The sequence below is a fragment of the Zingiber officinale genome, chromosome 9A, assembly GCF_018446385.1.
Source record: "Zingiber officinale cultivar Zhangliang chromosome 9A, Zo_v1.1, whole genome shotgun sequence".
Taxonomy (NCBI): domain Eukaryota; kingdom Viridiplantae; phylum Streptophyta; class Magnoliopsida; order Zingiberales; family Zingiberaceae; genus Zingiber; species Zingiber officinale.
Window position 1 is genome coordinate 31,797,132 of NC_056002.1, and position 22,314 is coordinate 31,819,445.

Sequence of the window (22,314 nt, forward strand, 5' to 3'; positions counted from 1 at the left end):
CAGGGTCATTTGAAAAATAGATAAACTACAAAGAGTTAAATAAAAAATTCCTGCCGATTTTAGCTAGATTTGCGGGGCCGCCTCCACCGTCGGACAACGGCTGACCGAGGGAATCTGAGTAATCGACCAATCAGCAGCTGGCTCGTTTCGCTGGGGCCCGCAATAAAAAAGTTGTTATAAAAATATAATTAATTATTTAAAAAAAATCACATTCCAACTAAATTAGCACTTAGCTTAATAATCACATAAATGAAACTTTCCCAAAATGTATTTACATGAATTCAAACATTCAACTCAAGGGAACTCGCAACTCAATTCGACTCGATTGTGACCTAATGTTAGACTTACGACTTACGCATAACCAAAAACATGTCTCGCACCAATTAATTCCTTGTCCAATATCTATATATCAACTTAAATCGTCTCGATAGATTTTTGAACTTTTCTTCTTTGCTTCTTCCTATGAGTCAATCCTTACGCATGTGATGTACTAGAGCATGTCCTTGTTTCCACCAAACTAAAGGGGGGCAAAGGGTGGTCTCCTTTTGATGCTTCCATTTCGCAAACATCCTTTTCTATTAATTATATCGACCGAGGCGCTTTAAATTGAGCCTTCGAGCAACAATATCTCGATAGATTTCTCGAAGAATAAACATGATTTGCTTTCTTGTGGTGGAGGCCGTTTGGGAGGCTATGGGAAAGAATAATGATATTGGGTTAGGCAATTGATGTAACAAGCATACACATGATAAGTTTCTTGAATACAAAGGTGGTGGTGGTGAGACATTGAGAGAAAGATGTTTATCGATTCAATGATTCAAATAAAGAGAAGTTTGATTAGGGTTTTCGTTTTCCCTAAATAGCAATAGAAGGGATAAAGATAAGTAAAAAAGTTTGATTAATTGGATTAGGATTTTTTTTGAATAGTAATTGGATAAGGATAAGGTTATAAAGATGCCTAACTTCATCAACACTGTTCAACTTTGAGGGAAAAAAGAACAAGAATTTAGTATTGCTATTAAAAACTATATTTAAAAGATGGTACTCTAAAGTATTGTCCTGTATTACATTAAAAATGTACTTTTAGCTAAATAAGTAAATAGGTGTAGTAGGATTTCATAAGGAATGAGGGATAGTATCCAATATGATTTTGTATGATTTTTATTATATCATATTCTCAAAGTTATCACTAGCAATGATAAATAGATACATGTTCTTTACCGATTTATCATATTCTTAAAATTGTCACAATCAAGGATAAACAAGTATATGTCCTTAAAGTCACGGATTTAAAAGTTAAAATTAGATGAAAATATACTATTATTGAAAAGTTCAGTTGAAAATTGAGTTAATTAATATTTTATAGATTCAATTAGCTTAATTTTTATTAAAATGCTTAGTTAGTTCGGTTTATTTTCAAACTTTATCGTTGTATTTGGTATTCCCCTCCTCACATACCTCAAACAGTAGCCAACCTAACAAAGAGCAACCATAGATTCCAAGTGACAGCGATGCAACATCAGCATCTGACCTCAGTAACCCTTCAACTTCCCCCCTTTCCTTTCAAAACCACAGCACTGCTTCGATCCTCCACATGCAAAACCTAGTTAGGCCTGCCCCCCTTGCTGCTCCAAGCAGCACAAGCATGTCCACAAGGCAACTAAATTAAGCCTCCACTTCGTCCACTCCGAATTTTTCTCCACCAAAAAGAAAAGGGCAGCAGTGCAATGCCCCTTTGGTCTTTGCTCCTCGAGGGAGACAAGGCCAACGCATGCATATCTCTCATGACTTGGACTGCACCACTAAGCCCTATATATGTTTTCATTCCGTGCGCCGAGCTGAAGCAAACAGGAAGGTGGCATGGGGAAAGGTGTGCTCAGGAGTGCAGCCAGGGCCCTGTCCTGGCCCAGGGGCAGCAAGACGACTTGTTCGGCCGAGGTGCCGGAGGACGTGAAGGAGGGGGAATTTGCAGTGGTGGCGGTGTGGAATGAGGAGGCAACCAGGTTTGTGGCCTCACTCAGCTGCCTGTCAAACCCTGTGTTTCTGAGGCTGCTGGAGCTGGCAGAGGAAGAGTTTGGGTTTCAGCAAGAAGGGGCACTTACTGTTCCTTGCAAGCCTTCAGAGCTGGAGAGGATCATCAAGGGGATTAAGAATTTTTAGTTTTTTTGTTTTGTTTTGTTTTGTCTTGTCTTTGATTTTGTGTGTCTGTGTTTAGGGTTGTTTGGTTAGAATTGACGGGAGATTACTTGTAGAACTGTAATATGAAGATTGATCATGACTTTGTAGTTCTCTGTTTCATTTCAGGTGTTTTAATTTGAAGGTTAGGTTTAAGGATTATAGAGCTCAATAGGGTTGCACGGTTAGATTGTTTCATTGCATCACGTTTAAGGCAATAGAAATGGCTGCTATAAGAGATGGGCACACAACAAAAGATAGACTTGGATGGAGTAAGAAACTCATGAGCACCCTACTATCAACTGTTAATTTCAGTACAAGAAAACTTACTCTTATATGTGAACGAACGAAAGTGACCATTCGAAGAGTAGATAATCCTTCATGCCAGACAAATCTTGAGGTGTCTCAAGATATTATACACAGCATCGAGATGAGGATTGTAAAAGACCTGCAGAAGATATCTGGTCACACCGAGTAATACCTGAGATCATCATCATCCTAACACATTTGGCTCAATTGGGCTGCATATGGTCCTAGCTAGTTAAAAGAACAACTCAACTCCAAGCATTATGCTACAATTGCTTTTCTATGGCGAGTTGATCAAGTTTCAAAATCAGTTAAATCCAATTCTAAGTTGCTGACAGCAGCAACAGTTTGAAGAACGATTGAAGTCAGAAGAGCTTTAATATTTTGGACAGCCTAAACCCTGTTTTACCTAGTTAACGGTTGGAGAGCACAGAGAACCAACAGAGCAATACACTGAAGACAATGGCATGAGATAACCAGATACCATAAGCAAACAACTGAGAAATGTTAAAGTGATTGGGTAGCAATCTCCGAAGAAAGTTCTGACACGGTTCTGACACAGCATATTTACATGTTACATGAGCGAGCAACTTCTGAAAGTCTAGGTTTCAACTGACACTGAGCGGAAACGAAAAACCCCTTGGCTGGCTTACCTATACAGAACATGGAAGTCTCTCTGTTTCCCCACGGTCATCTGAATCTGCTGAAGTCTTTGGTTGAAGATATTTGAGATACGATAGATGCCACCCAAAGCGAGAAAAGAACAGCGCACACCAAAGCTACACCACCACCAAACTAATTGGAATGATTCGGCACTTAGTGTCATCTGTATCGAAAGTTCATGTCAAATCCAGGACCAAACATACTGGGAATGTGGCCTGCAGCTGCAGGGTGGGCATGCTTTTGATTAGCTCTCATCTCCATCTCCATCAGCCTTTGAAATGCATCTGGATGATTGCCACCGCCTCCACCACCAACAAATGCTCCTGCATTTGGCGATAAGATATCAAAATTTATAGAGGTCATTCCAAAATTCAAAATCAGAAAATAATCCATAAAAAATGCAAAGTCTGCTTAAACCTTCCTAGCTATAAGCAACAAACAAAGGTTTCATGCAGGCTGCAGCAACAAGATTTACATAATAAGGTTATAGGGTAAAGTTATATGTAAGAGTTTGGGGGTATTTACCTCATGAGGGAAATTTGAATGCAAAAATCACATAGTCATGCACAAATCTTTAAAAGAAATCGTGTAATTTCTTTTTAGAATTTATTTTCAATGTTATTTGAGTTATGAATTGATTGGGTTCATAAGCGGCACATATTTCAAGTACCAATAAATTGAAGAATTTAATGATCCAGTGAACACAAGAATGGGAGTGAAAATTACCTGGTATTCCCATTCCGAAACTACCATAGTTAGACTGCTGATGTGGTAATGCAATGTTATGCATATTGTTTGTCTCTGGTACAAAGCTTTGCACGTGATTTATCTGATGAGGTAATTGCATACCTCCTGAAAACCCTTGATGGGGCAATTGCTGTGGGAAGTTTCCTGGAATTGGCAACTGCTGTATCAAGTGATAAGAAGCAGGATCAATGTGTGGGGCATTAACATGGTAACTATTATGCGGAACAAGATTTTCAAGAAAATTTTGAGGGTCATGAAAATTCTGTTGGGGGTTAACATGCTTCATATGCTCATCCCCATTAGCGAGATGATTCAACAATGGGTGTAGAGGAATAGCGTGGTTGACGGTATGAGATAATGTCCTTCCCTGCAAATGATGATGAAGAGCACCAGCATTTACCAGGTCACGGGGCCTCTGAAAAGAGCCATCCAACATGGTTGTTGGAATATCTTCTGCACCTCTTGGAATGGCATTACGCAAACTATCCTTAAGATGTCCTTCATTCATTTTGGAAAACAGCTCCTCATTTTTACGTGTATTAGGAAAGGAAAGAGAATCTGAGGTTGCAGATTCCAGAGCATCGTTATCAATAATCAAACTTTGTTCACCTGGCAAATGAAAGTTGACAACTTTCTCGTCAAAAGAGACAGTGCCTAGAGGTAGTGTGTCACTGTGATGAACAGGTTTATTTGGCTGATAATCTCCAGAACTAGAAGAAAAGAAACTACCATCAGAATGTGGAACGGGAAATCCAGCCGATGATTGGAAGGCATAAGTGTTGGTTCCACCATCTGCCACTCTCTGTGTAGAAACAGGTGCTTGAGCCGATTGAAGCTCGTTCATAAATGCAGCCCCGAACAATGTTTCAAGAGTCAGGGTCTTATCTGAGCAGGATGGTGCCTCAACAATGCCCTTATCAGGAACTGGATAATTCAAAGAACTTTTACCAGTCAAAGACAATTTATCAAAGAAATCAACACCTACACAAGTCCCCGACACCGTCTCTTCTTTTTTTGTTCCCCTTTGCAACAAAGAAAGAAGATGTTGCGAAACATGCTCGTCAATATCAGATTTTGGATGTTCTGATTTTCCACCTGTTCTTGTCTCAGGTTCCTGTACCGTATGCTGTAGACTTGGCCCCCCTTCAATATCAGCCAAGATTGACTGCTCAAGGTCCTCACATGTAAGTACAACAGGACTTGAATTCAGCTTATCAACTTGATGATATTGTTCAGAGATCCCAATTTCCGAAACAGTTGTAGGAGACACATCAAATTTGAGTGTAGTATTAGTTATATCAGTACTGCCTGGTTTCCCGGGTTCAAATACATTGGCATGAGAAACTGTAAAATTTGATGAGCCAACTTTATCATTATTCACAATCAATGAAAGTAAATTCTTTGATGAAAAATCTTCTGATCGCCTGTTTTCTGTGTGCACAAAAAAATTATACTATTAGCTTAACTCTCAAATAAAACACACACACACACACACAAAATCTACAAGTTATGCCTTCCAGGTTTACCTTCCTCAACAAACCAACTTGCAAACTTAGAAGATACAGAAACTGAAGATGTCCATGGTTCTTCATCCGTCTTAAGACCCTGATTCTGAGCAATAGAACAGTAAGTTGGTCGCTGATGTATACGTGTCTGTATTTCATGTTCTAAACAAGGATCACACTTTCCATAAGTAGTCAACCAACCAAACTAAACAAAATAAGAGTTTTGTATTCAAAATCTCCCAATGTGACTAAAAACAAGTGCTCAATTAAATCAATCCAAATGCTGGGTTTGGGCTAGTTCGTTCCTCCCAACTATGCTACTACATGTGAGAGTATCGAAGAGTAAAACTATAGTCAGTGTGTTGCTAAAGGCTTAATGTGTTGAGAACTAAACAACCATCAAAATAAGAGATGTGTAGATTTACTGAGAAAGTAGGACAAATGAACAAAAAGAAGAGAAGAGTTCAAAGAATATAAATGGTATTAGTTTATTTATAGGAAAACACTTACAGAAGAGGAAGCAGATGAGCTACCATAAGTTTGTAGAGAACCACCGAGTAACTTTTCAAGAATAGAGACAGAACTGTTCTGCACAAATGAATTTGTAACAACATAATTCTCTTTTTTCTCATCAAAAACATCATTTATTATGGCCACTTCCCCAACTTCATTAACATTCTGAAAATTAGGTCTCTTAGATGAGAGGTTATCAACTTCATGTTTTCTAATGCTGTCATCAAAGTAGGCATCTAATTGTTGTCCCTTTTCCTGATCATTATAGGTGTTATCAAGATGTTTGTTGTCGACAGTACAAGCAAAACTAGTCTGAGATGACATAGAAAGCATGTGTCAAAGACATCAATATGATCACCAAAACCTATGTCAAATAAATTAACATAGATTTAGCTTTTGTGCATCACATGAATGAAAGTTTAATTAAATTATTCCATATAATTTAGCTCAAGCAGGACTTGTATCACGCAAGATATCACTCATGTAACCTCAGCAGGACATGTTATAAAATCTGCTGAATCATTATGCTTGGCAATTAGAAGGGCCGAGATAGAAAATTATGTGCAAGAGCACTTCCAGTGGTAGTCACTGGACACAGGGGCATGTGCTCTATCTAAAATATTAGAATCATAAAGGCAACCATGTAAATATAGGGGCTGTCCTACTAAAATTTTGAAGAAAAAAAAAAGTTGTACAATTGTGTAAGAAAAATAGATTTTCTTCTCCCTCGTTGCTTGTGAAATCCTCTTCAAGCAGCCACACACCGCCAAATACATCCCCTTTGAATCCTCCTATCAACTGAAAATTCAGTTGGATGGATTGTGATTCATTATGCGATTTCTGAGACTTGAAACTTCCTCAAAATATCAGAACTACTGCTTCCCTAGGGTCAATTTATTTCATGTCTGCATAAAATTTTGATCTTCACAGTGTTCTGTGTTGAGAATTTAATGACTAATGTCATGTGACGTAAGGTTGGTATGGTGGGCAACCAAAGCTTCATGAGCCTTCTAGCAACACCATTCAGTTTTATGCGGGTGACATTAACTTAGGTAATTTCATAATGCATATGCATTATGGAAGGGCATGGATGGATGAATACAAGGTTTGAAATGGGGTTATGATACCATAGATCAGTGGTTAGAAGGAATAGTAAGGCGACAGATTTTTAACTCAATCCTGATTTTACCCAAAATATCAGGCAAAAAGGGGTCAATTGTGACACAACTCAGCCAAATCCAGATCAGGATAAGCCAGTTTTGAAAACAATGAAGCAAACCTCAATGGGCAAGTAAACATCAATAGATGAAAGCTCCTAAGAATTTAATTTATCACACAATTCAGCAGCTACAAGCGAGGCAAAATTTTTGTAAGACTATCTGGTCCTTCAAGAAAAATAAAAAACTTCATGATTAATGATGATAAAATGAATATTATATATAAATACCTCTAATGCAAAGCAATTAGATTGAACGGGAAGGATTTTATCCATTGCTGTACTAGCAAACCCAGGTGGCACAAGTGGCCGAGATACAGGTGCATGCATAGAAGGAGACCTAGGAGATTGAATTTTAGATAGTGAAGAAACATCTTCCTTGTCAGTTTTGCTGATTGTACTTTTCTTATCAGCAGAATCCTCAAACAATGTAGCAATATCAGGATCAAGATTGTGTTTATGGTTGTTTTGCTTATCCTGCAGTGCTTTCCGTTGTTCCTTTCTTATTAGCTCAAAGGATTCTGCATTGTCATAACCAAAATAAATAGAACCAAGGAAAGCAAGGAAAAAGAAGGAACTAGAAGGGAGCTGCATACAATCATAAAAAAATCTAGTAATCAAAGAGCATAACCTCTTCTCCTTAGTTCTCCAGCTCTGTCCTCACTTGAATAATTAGTTGAACCAAATGTTTCATCATTACATGAATCTCTATTGTCCTTCCGTTGAAAAGGCATAGCCTATATTAAAAGGCAGAAATTTACAAAAAAAAACCCTCAGAATAACTGTTATTACAATAAACATAACAAAACAAGGTGTTTGTAGGAACAGAAGAATGTGTCTTTATTATTCTCCGATCGCCTAACCTTATAAGGCCGTGGGGGTTGATAGGGTTCAGAAGTCTTATTGAGTTGAAATTGGCTAGTTGCCCTTGATTTTTCTGTTGATGGTCTGCCATAACTTGAAGGTCTTGGGAAAGCACCACTGCCCAAAAGTCCATCATGCTCATCCTGTTGAGCATAACATCTGGATTGTATTCCAATTTGTCGTCCAATATCTGCAATTTGAAATAACATCATGCAAGTGTAAAAATTAATTCAGAATAGTGTCAATGGTACAAAAGGTTGGTACAGTAGGCAAGCAAACAAGTTTTATTTATGAGTTTGGAAATAAACTACAATCATTGAAAGGAAAATCTCCATTTTAATGCTGATGAGACTCGAAATGCATAAATGGGCAATCAGATTCTAGTACAATGAATTTAAACCAGCTGCACATAGCCTTGTAGAAGACATAGACATCTAAGAATCCATATTTTGTTAGGCAATGTTAGGACTGAAATTTGAAATGAACAAAAGCAACATGGAACGATAAGCCAGTAACTTGCAAAATCAAATATGGTTGTGAAGAGAAGAAGTGACAGCTGTCAAAAGGAGAAATGGACAAGGAAAAGTTTAGCTAATCAATTGAGCATGAAATCAGTCAGTGTCTTCAATTTTCATTTGCTTCAAACAACAAACCTTGTGTATTTGTTTCACGATTAGATTGGAGGTCCCCATCTCTATAGTTGGATTGTGCATCCCATCTCCCAGAGGTTCCTCGAGAATAACTCCCTGCAACTTCTGACCTGTATGGTGGTTGTGAGGTAAAATCGCTATGCTTCGTGCTCTGAAAGGTTAAGCCTCCAAAACCTCGTTGCCTCTCATTTACACTATTAGACGTTTCATTCAATTCACTGCTTTGGGAAAAAAAAAACATCAGGGAGTTAAACAAAATCATTTATAAGACCCCTGGGGAAAAAAAGTTAAAATAAGACTAATTTTTCATCATCAATTACCTCAAAACTGAAGCATCAAATTCATCGGGCAATTTGTTGGAAAGTTTGCTGAAAGATAAAAGCTCATCTCGCGTATAGCATACTTTAGTTTTCCTAGGATACAATCACACAAGGCAAGAAGGTAAAGCATAAGCCAACAGATACCAACTGCAATACATAGCAACAAGCAGAAATAGCTGCTCACCTCTGAGTTTCAGAACTTCTTTCAAGTAACGGATCGTCATTCTCCAAACTCATTCCTGGAGGTGCAATGCACGAGTATGCTTGTCTACTAAAAAGAAGCAGTTCCTTGGTTTCTATATCTAAAACTTCCAGCTAATTGAGCCTCCTACGACTAACCCAGATCGAATACATGTTGCGATAACCCAATAATCCCAACTCAAACTCAAATGAAGGAACGGATTGTCAATCGTTAAGAGAAAAAAAAAAAAGGAAAATCTGGTGACTGAGAAGCTAGATTCTGTACTGCCCCTGTCCAAAATCACAAAAAGGGACCAGCCTCAGATAGCATAGAGGGATTTTAATCACCTATCGATCGGAAGAAATCAAAAGGTATCTCGTCAATCTAAGCTAACGAATCCACGGATTCCGACGCCAAATGAGATGCCATTAGGGTCAACATGGATCAGATGAGAACTAAAATTCCATGTCGGAAAAATCTTACGGATTGAGGAGCGTACACTGGAACCGGAGGTCCAAGGAGAGAGATCCCTGCCGGCGATGAGCCGAAGAAGGGATTCGAGCGAAGACGACCGATATCTTCTCCCGCCGGAGGAAAGAGAGAGGAGGGAGGTAACAGAGAGGTAAAATGGGGACAACGAAATGTGACCCAAAAGTATACCTTGAAGACCCACACACATTACTGGGCGTTGAGGCCGTGAGATCTTCTGCATCGGACAGAACAGGCAACAGCACTTCAGCGATGGCAATCTGCCAGCTGAGGCACAATACTCTCACTTAATTAAATTCCAGACACCATCCGTGACATCCTAATCTAAACTTAATCCCAGTTTAACGCATCTTAATGAGTTAATTAATAAAATAACTTAAATCTTTCCCTTGTGAGCATTAATTTTATTAGTTTTGTTTTATTGTTATTTTCATACGATCGATCCATGGACTCATTTCGAACAATATATATTTTGTTAATATATTTTAAGTATGAAATTTCAACGCATGTGTTCGTCATTTTGCTTTTAGTGTTTACACTAATTATATCACTAAGTAATATAAATATCATATAAATACACAAATAACACCATTCTTAGTCTCATTAAAGCAAAATAACAAAAACAAAACAAAAACAAAAAATAAAAAATAAAACAAAAACAAAAAACATGTTTACATGATCTATTTAGAAGCTTACAAGTTACAAAGCAGTCGGCAACAAAAATTTTGCCGGCCATGTCGTCGTCAGCAGCAGCACGGAAGAAGAAGAAGTTGAAGAAGAAGAAGAAGAAGAAGTTGTTGAAGAAGAAGAAGAAGAAGAAGAAGATTCAAACCCACAACATTGGGATTTTGAATCAGTCTCACTCCACAATTCCGATCGCAGACTCTTCCCTTCGAAATCTGCATCCTGAAAGTCAAACACTCCTCAATCTTCGATCCATTCTCGCATCGATCCGCCCACCAAGAATCCAATCGGCAATCGCCAATCCAAAACCAGCGCTTGATTTGTCGCCGACCAAATCTACGATCCAAGCTAAAAAAAAGAGGCGGATCAGAAATCTTATGTTCCATTCGGATATCCTAGGCTGAGGGGAACCCTAGCGGGCGCAGCGAGTACGAGTAGTAGTAGTCTTCGTCGTCCTCGGGCGTGGCGGGGGCCGGGTGGAGGGGAACGAGCGGGACGCGGCAGAGGGGGCAGGTGCGCTGCCGGTGCTGGATCCACCGGTCGACGCATTGACGGTGGAAGACGTGTCTGCAGTTGCTCATCCGCCGAACCTCGTCCTCCGGCTCGAACTCGTACAGGCAGACAGCGCAGCAGCTCTCTGCCGCCTCTGGGAGTTGTTCGAACCGGGTCGCCGGGGAGGCCTCCTCGATGACCTCGGCCAGCACCGGTGGCAGCAAACAGAGACCTTCCCTCTGGACATCGCCGTCTGAGAGGTCGCCACCGAGGCCGAGGCAGCGGCAGGCCCAGTTGATGAGCTTCCGAAGGTGCGTAAGCAAGAACAGCAGGTGGAGGAGCAGCTTGGGGAGCTCCGAGTAGCCGACCGGGAAGCCCATGGCGGAATTGGTAAGCCAAATGTTCGATGAAGTGCCTGAGAGGGAATTATACGAAGGGAACGGTCTGAAATCTGTAAGTGTATAAGGAAATGCCTGAAAGAGAATTATAAGAAGGAGACTGCAGCTCTGCAGGTGTTTGAGGAAATGCCGCAGAGGGAATTATAAGGAGGAGACTACAACCTGCAAGTGCTTGAGGAAGTGCCTGAGAGATTCTCACAGCTAATAAGAATTTGTATTGTGGCCACATTTGCTTTTGGCTTTTTGCTCTCTGTGGCTGTGTCTGGTGAAAAGGTGGTGACTTGGTCATATTTTATTCAAGGAGGGGTGGTGGTGTTGCCAATTCCATCACTCTCTCTTTTTTTTGGAGAAAAGACCAGAAGAGTGGCATGTGATGAATTTTGTGGAAGCAAGCATTATTTATTGCCTGGCAATTGACTCATCATCTGAAAAGTTGTTGGGTTGTGGAACAGATCATTCTCAGCTGCCAGCCATGTGTTTTTCAGATTTAGACAGGTCAGTAAATTCAATACCCGTTTACAAATTTCTAGTGTTCTTAATTTATACCAGAGTTGATAGTAGGGATGGGCACATGATAAAAATCAAAACTGAATAGAAATATTTCAATCAGATGAAAAGTTTAGATCAAAATTGTTTTGGTTCAATTTGGTCTAAATTTATCCAACAACAACAACAACCAAGTCTTTATCTCATTAAGTGGGGTGGGTTATATGATCCTTTTATATCATTAGGCTTAATATATGTATTTGTCATGATCTCACATTACCTAATTGGAGAATTTATTGAATGCCTAAGTACATCATCGGTCCCAAGTCCGGATAAAAAAGGAGGATTATGTTAAGTTGTCAATTAGCATCAAGCAAAGACAATTGTTATGTTAGACCCATCAAACTATTGGTCTAAAGCTATAAATTGAAAGAAAAATCCTATTGAGAAAAGCAATCAAACTTATTGTAATTTAGGGATTATGCTCATTAATGAACATAATAAATGAATAAGAATAAGAAAGCATCTTATTTATCTATATATACATATATATTGATATTATAAAAAAATTTAATAGTGTGGTTTGGTTTTAAGGTTTTGTATAGGCTCAAACCACTACAGAATCAAATAAATAACCTTGATTAGGTTGTCCATCCCTATTGTAGCAAAAAGTGATTACACGCATCCCAGATATCTCTCGTAGCCCGTTCCCAAGTTATGTGAAGGGAGATAAATCACAGGATCAACTTATAGCTGACCGCCAAGTTGCTAGAGGATAAGAAAAGTTTTTTTTCTTGAGAACATACGTCCGCCGGAAATTGACCCCTTGCCCTATGGTAGCAAAGTTGTTACCCTCTAACAGGCACCCCCGTGTGGATAGGTTGCCCATCCCTAGTTGATAGATCTGGTATTCTTAATTAGAGCAAGATTTTCAAATCACTTAACTTATACCTGTTTGAGTATAAGAATATATGGTACTTTTTTGTCTGTTAGATACAGAGAACCTATGCTCGTGTCTTGTTTAAAGCCATATGAGCGGGATGAGTCTTTGTCAAGGTTGTTCATATTAGTTAAATTTTGTCAGTCAAATCTCACATTGCCTCTAGCTTATCATCAATTAACAAAGAGTTCTAAATTCATACGAGCTTAAGATCCTTGAACTAGAGTTGTTGATAATTGAATTAAGGAGTATCTGTAATTAGAATTCTTCCTTGATTTATCAGGATTTTAAAGTTTAGATAGTAATATTTTTTTCTGACAGTAAGCCTATGTGACATATGTTGTGCCTTAGAGTGTTGCATCTGGTGGCACATGCATTGAATCAATTTTAGTTTTTTGTTTTTTTCTCATCTTTCTTAGATCAATTTCTGCTTTGAATGGAATCTAACAGGTGTAATCCAACTATGAAGCCATCATGGTTTTAGCAAACAAACACACCTAATCAAAGTCCTTGTGTCATCAAAGGTTGAGGCAAAAGTGCAGGTCTCCATGTGGCTCCCTTCCCCAAATCAGTACCACCCTAAAATTTTATTCACTCTTCCTCCTGGTAACAAGACAATATCCCATATGTTCCAGCACATTGAGGAATTAGGGCACAGGTGGAGTGAGATTTATAAAAACGGGGGAAAATGAAGACAAATTAACACCAGTTGGCAAGGTTGAAATGTATCATTTTATTAGCCAATTGGCACACAAAACCCCTTAATACACAATATTTATTCGGCGAGGTTGCTGTGAGCCCTATCCCTTTTTTCCACGAGCTTTCCTTGTCTTGTCTTCCTCCACAAATCTTTTATAAGAGTTACTAGGCAATGCAAGTGTTGGACAATCTCGTCTTCTTCCATTGGTGTTCTACGAATGAACATTACTCACAAACATTTTTTGTGGATTTCTTGCTCCATGGCCACTTTGTAATGAATACTACATGGTCATTAGTTTCATATGGACAAGGGTGGCAATCTATTATAAAATAGTCACTTTTCTATAGCTCAAGCCAATTAATTTTAATGCTTGCAATACCTCAACTTCCAATTATCTCCTTCCTCTAGCTACGACTTTCTATCTATACCATGTATCCACATTTTACCAATGTATCGAAGCCTGTCTGATTTTCGACGAATAGTAAATATTGACTTGGAATAAGACTTTGCGGTGGAGACTTGTGATAAGTATTTGTTGCTTTCTTATTAGGTGGGATGAGTAGGTGTGTGAACACTTCAATCCAGATCAAACTAAACGATTCTACTAGTTGATCGGAGAAACCAATTCTATCTATTTAATTGGTAAAACCAGGGGACTGAGCTACACTAAGATTCATCACTCCAATCCATTTTCTGAAACATTGCCCCTAACTTGAGAAGCTGGCCAAAAAGTCTCCTAGGTGTGATCTGGCCTTCACATTCCTCCTTTCAAGGGTGTGCGCTTTCAGTCAAAGATAGTCCAAATGGTGTACTAATACTTTTTTTTTTCCTTCAGCCACCCTACCTCAGCCATAAACCCTATCTAAAACCCTAATCTTAATACACAGGGCCACCTTGGACCATGCTGACTACTTACTCCACCGAAAGATGGCGGTGGTGGTGGCGGTGACGATAACGACAAACAAACAAAGCATGGGGCAGAAAAAAAAAAACTATTAAGATAAGCTATAATTATAAAAATAATGACACTAGAAGTGTTTGTCAATTATTTATCATTGTGATGAAGTAGGAACATTCACATCACCCTCTTTTGTTTCTTGTACAACCATTGAAAGTGCGGGAGCAACATGTCTCCTCCTTGTCTCCGCCCATGGAAGTAGAGTCCAAATTAGAGTTGCGAGTTGGAATGGTCCCTCCATGGGAAGAACAAACATCCTAAGTTTAAATTTTGTATATTCTGTTTACTACTTTAACTTCTTTTTTCAAAGTTTGATCGGATTGACCAATTTGGGTAAAGATAGTCAAATCGGTCGTAAGTGTAATTGTCGTATGAAATTAGCTTGAGTTGTTCGATGTAGATGTGTTCGTCATGTATAGGTAAATGCTAGCAACCATACTGCAATGAGCCAGTGTGGTTCACTAGGTTTGGATACAAGTCGATCAAGGAGAAACCTATTTGGAGATTTTTATTCTCACATTTGAAGCTATTTAGAGACTAGAGAATGAAGATTGTTAGAGATCAAACAACCTGTAGACAAGAGAAATCCTTTCAAGAAAGAACTTTGGGTGTTTAGTTTAGGGAGTATTAAAGGGGACCTTACTTTCTCTATTAGCGTTGAGAGAAAAGTACAATGAGAATGGAGAAAACCCTATAGTATAAATTGTTGGCAATGACTTAATTTGCTTTTTTATTGTATAAGTTTTATATTAAGAAACTTTGCTCTTATTCTGCCTTTGTGAATATGCTTTAAAATTATTTAAACAAACTAAAAAAACGAAAATGGAAGAAAACTTGGATTCAACTCCATTCAACTCTTCTTTTTAAATCGATTAGTAGGCATTCATAGATTGCAACACCCAATAGTTCTCTTCAAAGATTGCACAACTTTGAGCTATTGTTATTTTGTGAGTTCTCTTTTGGCGTCCGACGTTTTTCTTCTATGCTTTGCCTTTTGTGCTGGAAAGTTACAACCAAAAGTTCAAATGTCATTACATAATGTTTAAGATACTAGTGAACGAGGAAAATGTGACACTATTTTAGGCCTTTGGAGTTAAGAATGTTTTGTTAGGGTGCATATTATCAAAAGGACAAATAATTCATTTAAATATTTATATTAATTAATTAAAAATATTATATTTGTGTTTTTTTTTTGAAAAATATTTTTTCTTCTTCATTCTTTTCTTCTCGAATATGTCCAGATCCTGACAATTGGTCCTCCAATTTCTCCAATCTCATTCTAAAACATGAAGAAAAAACTAGATATCATTATTTTGTTGCATATGAATAAATTCTAAGTGAATGAGTTACATATAGAATCCAATCAAATTCTTTTTTTTTTGTTTTTTTCAATGAAAATTTTAATATATCATTATTGTTCTCGAACACAATCTTTAAGTTTTGTATTTGTCTACTCAATCTCATTGTGCTTGAAAGTGTGACTGTGTTCTACTACATAGTATTTACTCAGGGGTGTTTGGTTTAGGAAAATAAGAGTGGGGAATGGGAATGAGAATCATTGATTGTCATTGTTAATGTTTGGATTATAGGAATAAGAATACAAATAAAGGAATGAATCCTTGAAATTGAGTAATAACTCATTCCCATATATCTCCCTTTCAATGAGTCATTACCCTATTTTTATCAATCAAAATATTCTCTTATTCCAAAAATACCCTTAACCTAAAATTAAAATTTTCTACCTTAATATCAAATATCAAATATTTAAATATATTTATTTATTTATTCTTTCATATCACTTCTCTCTCCTTGTTCTCTCTCATCATATTTTCTCTCTCATCATTTTATCACACACTTTCTCTCTACTTAATTTCTCCTATCACACTTTCTTTCTTCTTTTTTTCTCATAACACTTTCTCTTTCATCATACTTTCTCTCTCCTCAATCTCTTCCATCGCACTCTCTTCTTTCTTTTTTTCTCATCATACTTTATTTTCTCTTTTTTTCTCATCAGGCTTTCGCTCTCATCACACTTTCTTTTCTTTTTTTTTTCTCATCACGCTTTCGCTCTCATCACACTTTCTCTCTCGTCATACTTTCTCCCTCATCATACTTTCTCTCTCCTCAATCTCTCCCATCACACTCACTGTTCTCTTTTTTTCTCATTACACTTTCTCTCATCATACTTTCTCTCTCATCACACTCTCTCTTCTCATTTTTCTCATTACATTTTCTCTCTCTTCATCCTCTCCTATCATATTTTCTCTCATCTTCTCTCGTCATCTTCTCTTCTATCACACTCTCTTTTCTCATTTTCTTTCATCACACTTTCTCTCTCTTCATTCTTTCTCATCACACTTTCTCTCTCATCATACTTTCTCTCTCATCATTCTCTTTCATCATATTTTTCTCTCACATCTAATTTTTTCTCTTATTTTCCTTTAAGAGTAAAAAAGAAAATTTTGATTTATTCCGATAGAAAATATGTAATTAATCAAACATTACTTTTAAGAATGATATTCATGCTCATACCCATTCTCATTCCAATTCCTATTTCTAGAAAAGAATCAAATGCCCTCTCAATTCATATTAGATCAAATAATGGGGTCATGCAATGAATAAATTCTTTAATTTCAGTTCTTTATCCACTAATTTGATCATACAAGCTCACTTTGGCTCTCCGATCAACCAGTGTTTCGACTTCAAACTAGTATTTAGCGAACCACTCGATCAAGTTTGTTTTCAAAAACATGGGTTCTCGGTGATACGAGTGTTTAATGCTTTCCTAAACTCATCCTCAAAGCCTCATTCTTTTTTCCCTTATCTTTCTACTAGTTCTTCTGGCTAACTCAATAAAAAATCCTCTCTAACCAAAGTTTGTGTTTCTATTCGATCCAACTGAACTAATTTCTGTTCAACTTCCAACTTAACTGGCTAAACTATACCACTTAGTCAAGGGAAACATAATTTTCATAAGGAAGCAGGGGTAGGTAAAAGCTAAACCCTACATTTGCCTTGATCTAGCCCTCTTTCTGAAAAATCTCTTAATCAAAGATCTAAATACACATTTCGCATCTGATCAAGAACATTCACATCAATACATCTGGAGACAAGAGGGGAGTAGTGGATTGAAGATAAAGAAAACTGAGTTATTCCCTTGTTTGCTGGAGACAAAGATTGCTTTTCTAGAAGTATTCTGAAGCTAAAGTTAAGTTCTTTGCTTTTTCAGATATGATCAAAGAAACATGCTTTAGTTAGGTTCCCATCTGGAAATACTGTAGAAGCTTTGAGGTTAAGCTAATCAAGTTCTTTTCCTTGTTTTCAGGAGATCCTCCTGATCTTTACTTTTCATGAGAAGCAGGTTTTAACCAGGTTCCTATTCTGAAACATGATCAATAGAATTCATATCTACTTAAACAAACTCACATTTCACAGTTGATCACATTCTTTACTTTTGATAAGTAGCCAAACAAACACACATTTCACAAGGAAGCAAGTTTTAATTAGGTTTCCATTCTGAAAAATTGCAGAAGCTTTAAGATCAAGCAAACTAAGTTCTTTCCTTGTTTGCTGGAGACCTTTAGCAGCATTCTGAAGCTCAAGGCAGCTCTTTTCCCAGCTAAACCGACACACAATTTCACAGTTGGGTCAAGGAAGTAAGTTTTTGTTAGGTTTCTGTCTGCAGAAGGAGATCTTTGCTGGAGGTTTTGAGTAGTACTCTAAAGCCAAATCATGAGTAGCTTAATTAGGTTTTCCATTTTGAAACACTCACATGATGATGAACCTGCCTGCAGAAGGAGATGCATGTTCTAAGATCGAGCTAATTGCATTTTTCTTCTACTTGTTTGCTGGAGATCTTGGCAGTATTCTGAAGAGGTTTCACAGTTGATCAAAGAAACAAGCTTACTCTTAAGATCAAGCTACTTTAGTGGATAAAGATTGAAGCTTTACTAAACAGCCATTAGAAGCAGGTTTCATTAACTTTTCGGAGATATTTTTTTTATAGGGATCGATTAGTTTCAAGGTCAGGCGATCTGTTAGTCGATCTGTAACCAATTCTATACATTAGGACTGTTGATGGCACTCAATCGCCCGATTATTCAACAAATTGAGAAGAAAATTAGGCACATTTAGGGATTCGGAACAGGCAGGAGCCCTAGCTAAGTGTGAGATCTAGGGCTGACCTCATACTCCTCCGGAGGCTGATGGTGGAGGAGCGGGGCGCGGCAGAGAGGGCAGGTGAGCTGGCCGACGTCGACCCACTTGTCGATGCAGTGCTTGTGGAAGGCATGGGCACAGTGTCCGAGCTGGCGGACCTCGTGGCGGGGGCAGAGGGCGTCGAGGCAGACGGCGCAGATGGCCGCGCCGTTGGGGCGGAGGGCGGAGAAGCGGACGACGGGGAGGCGGGACTTGACGGAGGCGGGAGGAGGGAGGTGGGAGTCGGGGAGGAGGTAGGAGGGAAAAGCGTCGAGGTCGTCGATGGCGGCAGCGGCAGCGGCAGAGGAGGAGGGGAGGCCGAGAAAGAAGAGGCCGGCGGAGAGTGCGAGCTTGAGGAGATCGAGGAGGTGGACGATAAGGGCGACGGGGCGGGGTAGGATGACGGTGTAGCATAGGCAGGGGAAGCCCATTGGGGATGATGGCGGCGGAGGTGGTGCCGTTGGCGACGGCGACGGCGGCGGCGGCGGCGGCGGCGGAAAGGGCGAAAAAAAAGGAGGCGCCTTTTTTGGAGTTGGTGGTGTGGGGGAAGAAATGGAGTTTGTGTGGTGGGAGGTTGGAGAAGAGTGTAGGACATGGTAAAATTGTAGTAAAAAAGGTTATTGATTCGATCTTCTTATCAAACAAGCAAGCTTAGAAATTAGGAAATAATTATTTTCTAATAATAATTATTCCTTAATAATTAGGAAATAAATAACTATTTACTTATAATAATTATTTCCTAATACGTCCTCTCAAAATGGTAACCTAGAAATGATATTAATTTTGCTATAAATAGCAAACAACCGAGGTCGAAAAGTGACTTTGTAAGTGCATCAGTCAACTGATCCTCAGTAAGAATATGAGTAACTCGTAGTTCGGAGGCATGTACCAGATCACGAATAAAGTGATAGTCAATAGTCAGATGTTTCACCCGAGAGTGAAAAATAAGATTAGTTGAAAGATACGTGACACCCAAATTATCAGTAAAAAGTACAACAGACATGGTAACCGGAAGAAGCAGATCTGTCAAAAGTGACTTAATCCATTGGATCTCAGTTGCTGCATAGGCAATGGTACGATATTCAGCCTCAGTTAAAGAGCGTGCAACCGTGCGCTGTTTAGTATATTTCCAGAAAATCGGATTAGCACTTAGAAAAATAATAAATGTACCCGTAGAACACTAATCATCTGGATCTCCTGCCCAGCCTGCATCGAAGAAACCATGAAGAGTAAAGGTGTTATCCGTAAGAAGATGAATGTCAAGATCCCTAGTACCATTGAGATACCGAAGTAGACGCTTCACAGCATCCCAATGCGTCTCTGAAGGAGCATGCATAAACTGTGAAAGCTTGTTGACCGTAAAGGAAATATCAGGACGAGTCATACGGAGATGTTATAAGCCTCCGACCACTTCTCGAAACTTAGTCGTATCAAAAGATGAAGATCCATCATGCAAAGTAAGACGAGAGCCAGCAACAATAGGAGTGGAGACCGGCTTGGAATCAAGCATGTTATGTTTGGAGAGAAGATCGGTGGCATACTTTTGTTGAGACAAGAGAAGACCATTTAAAGTTGGGAGAACTTTAATACCGCAGAAGAGGGAAAGAGCCCCAAGATCCTTAATCACAAATTTTGTATGAAGTTTACATACTATGACGTCAACAGAAGAAGCACCACTCCCTGTAATGATTAGATCATCAACATATACAAGGAAATAGATAACAGTATCATTTCGAGAATAAACAAATAAGGAGGTGTCAGCTCGGGATGCAATAAAGTCAAGAGAGACCAAGAAAGCGCAAAGCTCCAAATACCAGGCGCACGGAGCCTGCTTCAGGCCATAAAGCGTCTTATGCAAATGACACACATGATTCGGAAACTCAGCACTGCGCATACCCGAAGGTTGCGCCATATAAACCTCCTCTGCAAGATGACCATTAAGAAATGCATTGTTTACATCAAGTTGACGAAGACACCACCTCCGATTCACGGTCAAACTAACAACAATGCACATTGTTATTGAATTAATAACAAGGTTGAATGTATCATGAAAGTCAACACCAGGGCGTTGATGAAAACCTTTGGCAACAAGATGAGCCTTACCGATCAATTGAGCCATCAGAATTACGCTTAATGCGAAACACCCACTTATTACCCACAAGATTTTGGTCTGGCGAAGGTGGGACAAGAGTCCAAGTTTGATTACGGAGAAGAGCATCATACTCTTCATGCATCGCTTGTACCCAATTCGGATCTTTGAGCGCCTGCGTGACAGAGGAGGGTGCATAAGGTTGTGGGAGACTAGTATAAAGAAGATACTTTGGATTGAGTTTGTAGATGATATTTTTGGAGCGAGTTTGCATGGGATGTTGGTTTAGAGAAGTGAAAGAGGGAGAAAGAGTCGGTGGGCTAGAGGGTCGATTGCCACCAGGCAACGTGGACGACCCAACAACAAGAGGTGATGATGGCAGAGATAATGGCAGCGATGATGACAGCGGCGATGATGACAGCGATGAAGAAGTCACTTGCGGACGACTACGGTTAGTGACAGGTTGCGGCATCAGTGCTGGAGGGTCCCACGAGAGAACTGGTGCAGCAGAGAGCTCAGAGTCAATGTATTACTGTGGAATCCAAGGAGGAGGTGATGGCAAATGAAAAACATGCTCCACAAACTTAACATGACGAAATACAAAGATTCTTTTGAGAGCTACATCATAGCACAGGAAGACACTCTGGGTGAGAGAATAACCAAGGAAGACACAAGAGGTTAACTTGGGATCAAGCTTGTGGTGAGAGTAGGGGCGCAACCACGGAAAGCATAGACACCCGAAAACTCGAAGCTTAGAAAGATCAGGAACGATGGTGAACAATTTTTCAAAAGAGGATATATGGGAGAGACCGACCTTAGGCATGCGATTAATCAAATAGATTGTCGCAGCAAAGGCATAAGGCTAGAAAGTGAGTGGAATGGATGCTTTGTACAACAAAGTGAGACCAGTTTCGACTATATGGCGATGACGACATTCAGAGTATCCCTTGTGCTCAGGAGTATATGGAGGAGTGGTAAGATGACTAATACCATGAGTAGTAAGAAAGGAGCAAAGGACTAAGAATTCACCTCCATTATCAGTGAAAAGTATTTTGATAGTCATCGAGAACCGATTTTCAACAAGAGTTTTGAATGCAATAAAGGTAGAGTATACATCCGATTTATTGCGTAAAGGATAAAGTCATGTATACTTTGTAAAATGATCGACAAAGATAACATAATATTTGAGTCCATCAAATGATGATATAGGAGATGCCCAAACATCAGAAAAGATAATATCCAAAGGAGCACGAGACGAAATACTAAATTTATGAAAGAGTAATTTATGACTCTTATTAATATTGCACGAAGTGCATGAAAAATTAGACAAAGTATTCGCAGGAAACAAAAGACCCAAGGATAAAAAAAACGTTGCAAAACATCTAATGACGGATAACCTAAATGACTATGCCATAAGGAAATAGATGACGAGATAGACATAGAAAAGACGGAAGGTGATGATAGCGTAGACATAAATTTTGGCCAGTAATAGACACCATCTCTATGGACCTCGTTGACCAGTGTCGCTCCCTACGACGATCCAACACTTGAAAATAGGAATCAAAGAAAAGAAATGTAACAGGATTAGTAGCACAACGTGCTGTGACAGAAATTAAATTTTTTGACATAGATGGAACAAATAAAACATTGAAGAAAACTAAAGGGAAAGATGGAGTAGAGAAAGAGAAAGAACCAGTGTGTGTAATAGGTAGTCTAGAACCATCACCAATGACGACGCTAT

General features: G+C 38.9%; 4 protein-coding genes across 9 annotated transcripts; 1 reads left to right on the forward strand and 3 right to left on the reverse strand.

Annotated features, from left to right (window-relative positions):
• Window positions 1-1,594: 1,594 nt before the first annotated feature.
• LOC122021388 (auxin-responsive protein SAUR72-like) lies at window positions 1,595-2,298 on the forward strand. Its single transcript, XM_042579510.1, has one exon. It carries the CDS (start codon window positions 1,861-1,863, stop codon window positions 2,158-2,160), a length of 300 nt encoding a protein of 99 aa, XP_042435444.1. The 5' UTR covers window positions 1,595-1,860; the 3' UTR covers window positions 2,161-2,298.
• Window positions 2,299-2,935: 637 nt separating this feature from the next.
• On the reverse strand, window positions 2,936-9,801 carry LOC122018816. Of its 6 annotated transcripts, none has more exons than XM_042576234.1 (12): window positions 9,640-9,801; window positions 9,144-9,430; window positions 8,960-9,052; window positions 8,643-8,857; window positions 7,989-8,179; window positions 7,757-7,862; window positions 7,357-7,646; window positions 5,907-6,221; window positions 5,418-5,502; window positions 3,871-5,322; window positions 3,348-3,467; window positions 2,936-3,276 (listed from the first exon to the last, which is right to left on the reverse strand). In XM_042576234.1, exons 2-12 carry the CDS (start codon window positions 9,194-9,196, stop codon window positions 3,131-3,133), a joined length of 3,066 nt encoding a protein of 1,021 aa, XP_042432168.1. In that variant the 5' UTR covers window positions 9,197-9,430; window positions 9,640-9,801; the 3' UTR covers window positions 2,936-3,130. The 6 variants fall into 6 exon arrangements, with proteins under 6 accessions (XP_042432168.1, XP_042432170.1, XP_042432169.1 ...); XM_042576236.1 differs by having other exon boundaries at window positions 5,907-5,984; window positions 9,624-9,796; XM_042576235.1 differs by having other exon boundaries at window positions 2,936-3,260; window positions 9,624-9,796.
• A 401-nt stretch (window positions 9,802-10,202) lies between these two features.
• On the reverse strand, window positions 10,203-11,599 carry LOC122020828 (brassinosteroid-responsive RING protein 1-like). Its single transcript, XM_042578857.1, has one exon. The coding sequence runs from the start codon at window positions 11,183-11,185 to the stop codon at window positions 10,709-10,711; it is 477 nt and encodes a 158-aa protein (XP_042434791.1). The 5' UTR covers window positions 11,186-11,599; the 3' UTR covers window positions 10,203-10,708.
• Window positions 11,600-17,628: 6,029 nt separating this feature from the next.
• Window positions 17,629-19,087, reverse strand: LOC122020827 (brassinosteroid-responsive RING protein 1-like). The gene is made up of 2 exons (XM_042578856.1): window positions 18,472-19,087; window positions 17,629-18,155 (listed from the first exon to the last, which is right to left on the reverse strand). Exons 1-2 carry the CDS (start codon window positions 18,913-18,915, stop codon window positions 18,108-18,110), a joined length of 492 nt encoding a protein of 163 aa, XP_042434790.1. The 5' UTR covers window positions 18,916-19,087; the 3' UTR covers window positions 17,629-18,107.
• Between the last annotated feature and the right edge of the window lie 3,227 nt (window positions 19,088-22,314).

Bases quoted from the DNA above. Each gene is read 5' to 3' on its own strand.
- LOC122021388 (XM_042579510.1), top strand. From the start codon at position 1,861: ATGGGGAAAGGTGTGCTCAGGAGTGCAGCCAGGGCCCTGTCCTGGCCC.
- LOC122018816 (XM_042576234.1), bottom strand. From the start codon at position 9,196: ATGAGTTTGGAGAATGACGATCCGTTACTTGAAAGAAGTTCTGAAACT. The intron at 7,647-7,756 runs GTTATGCTCTTT...ATGACAATGCAG, and splicing joins TGGAGAACTAAGGAGAAGAG to AATCCTTTGAGCTAATAAGA. The intron at 6,222-7,356 runs GTATTTATATAT...ATGTCATCTCAG, and splicing joins CTAATTGCTTTGCATTAGAG to ACTAGTTTTGCTTGTACTGT.
- LOC122020828 (XM_042578857.1), bottom strand. From the start codon at position 11,185: ATGGGCTTCCCGGTCGGCTACTCGGAGCTCCCCAAGCTGCTCCTCCAC.
- LOC122020827 (XM_042578856.1), bottom strand. From the start codon at position 18,915: ATGGGCTTCCCCTGCCTATGCTACACCGTCATCCTACCCCGCCCCGTC. The intron at 18,156-18,471 runs GTCAGCCCTAGA...AAACCTCTTCAG, and splicing joins AGCCTCCGGAGGAGTATGAG to AATACTGCCAAGATCTCCAG.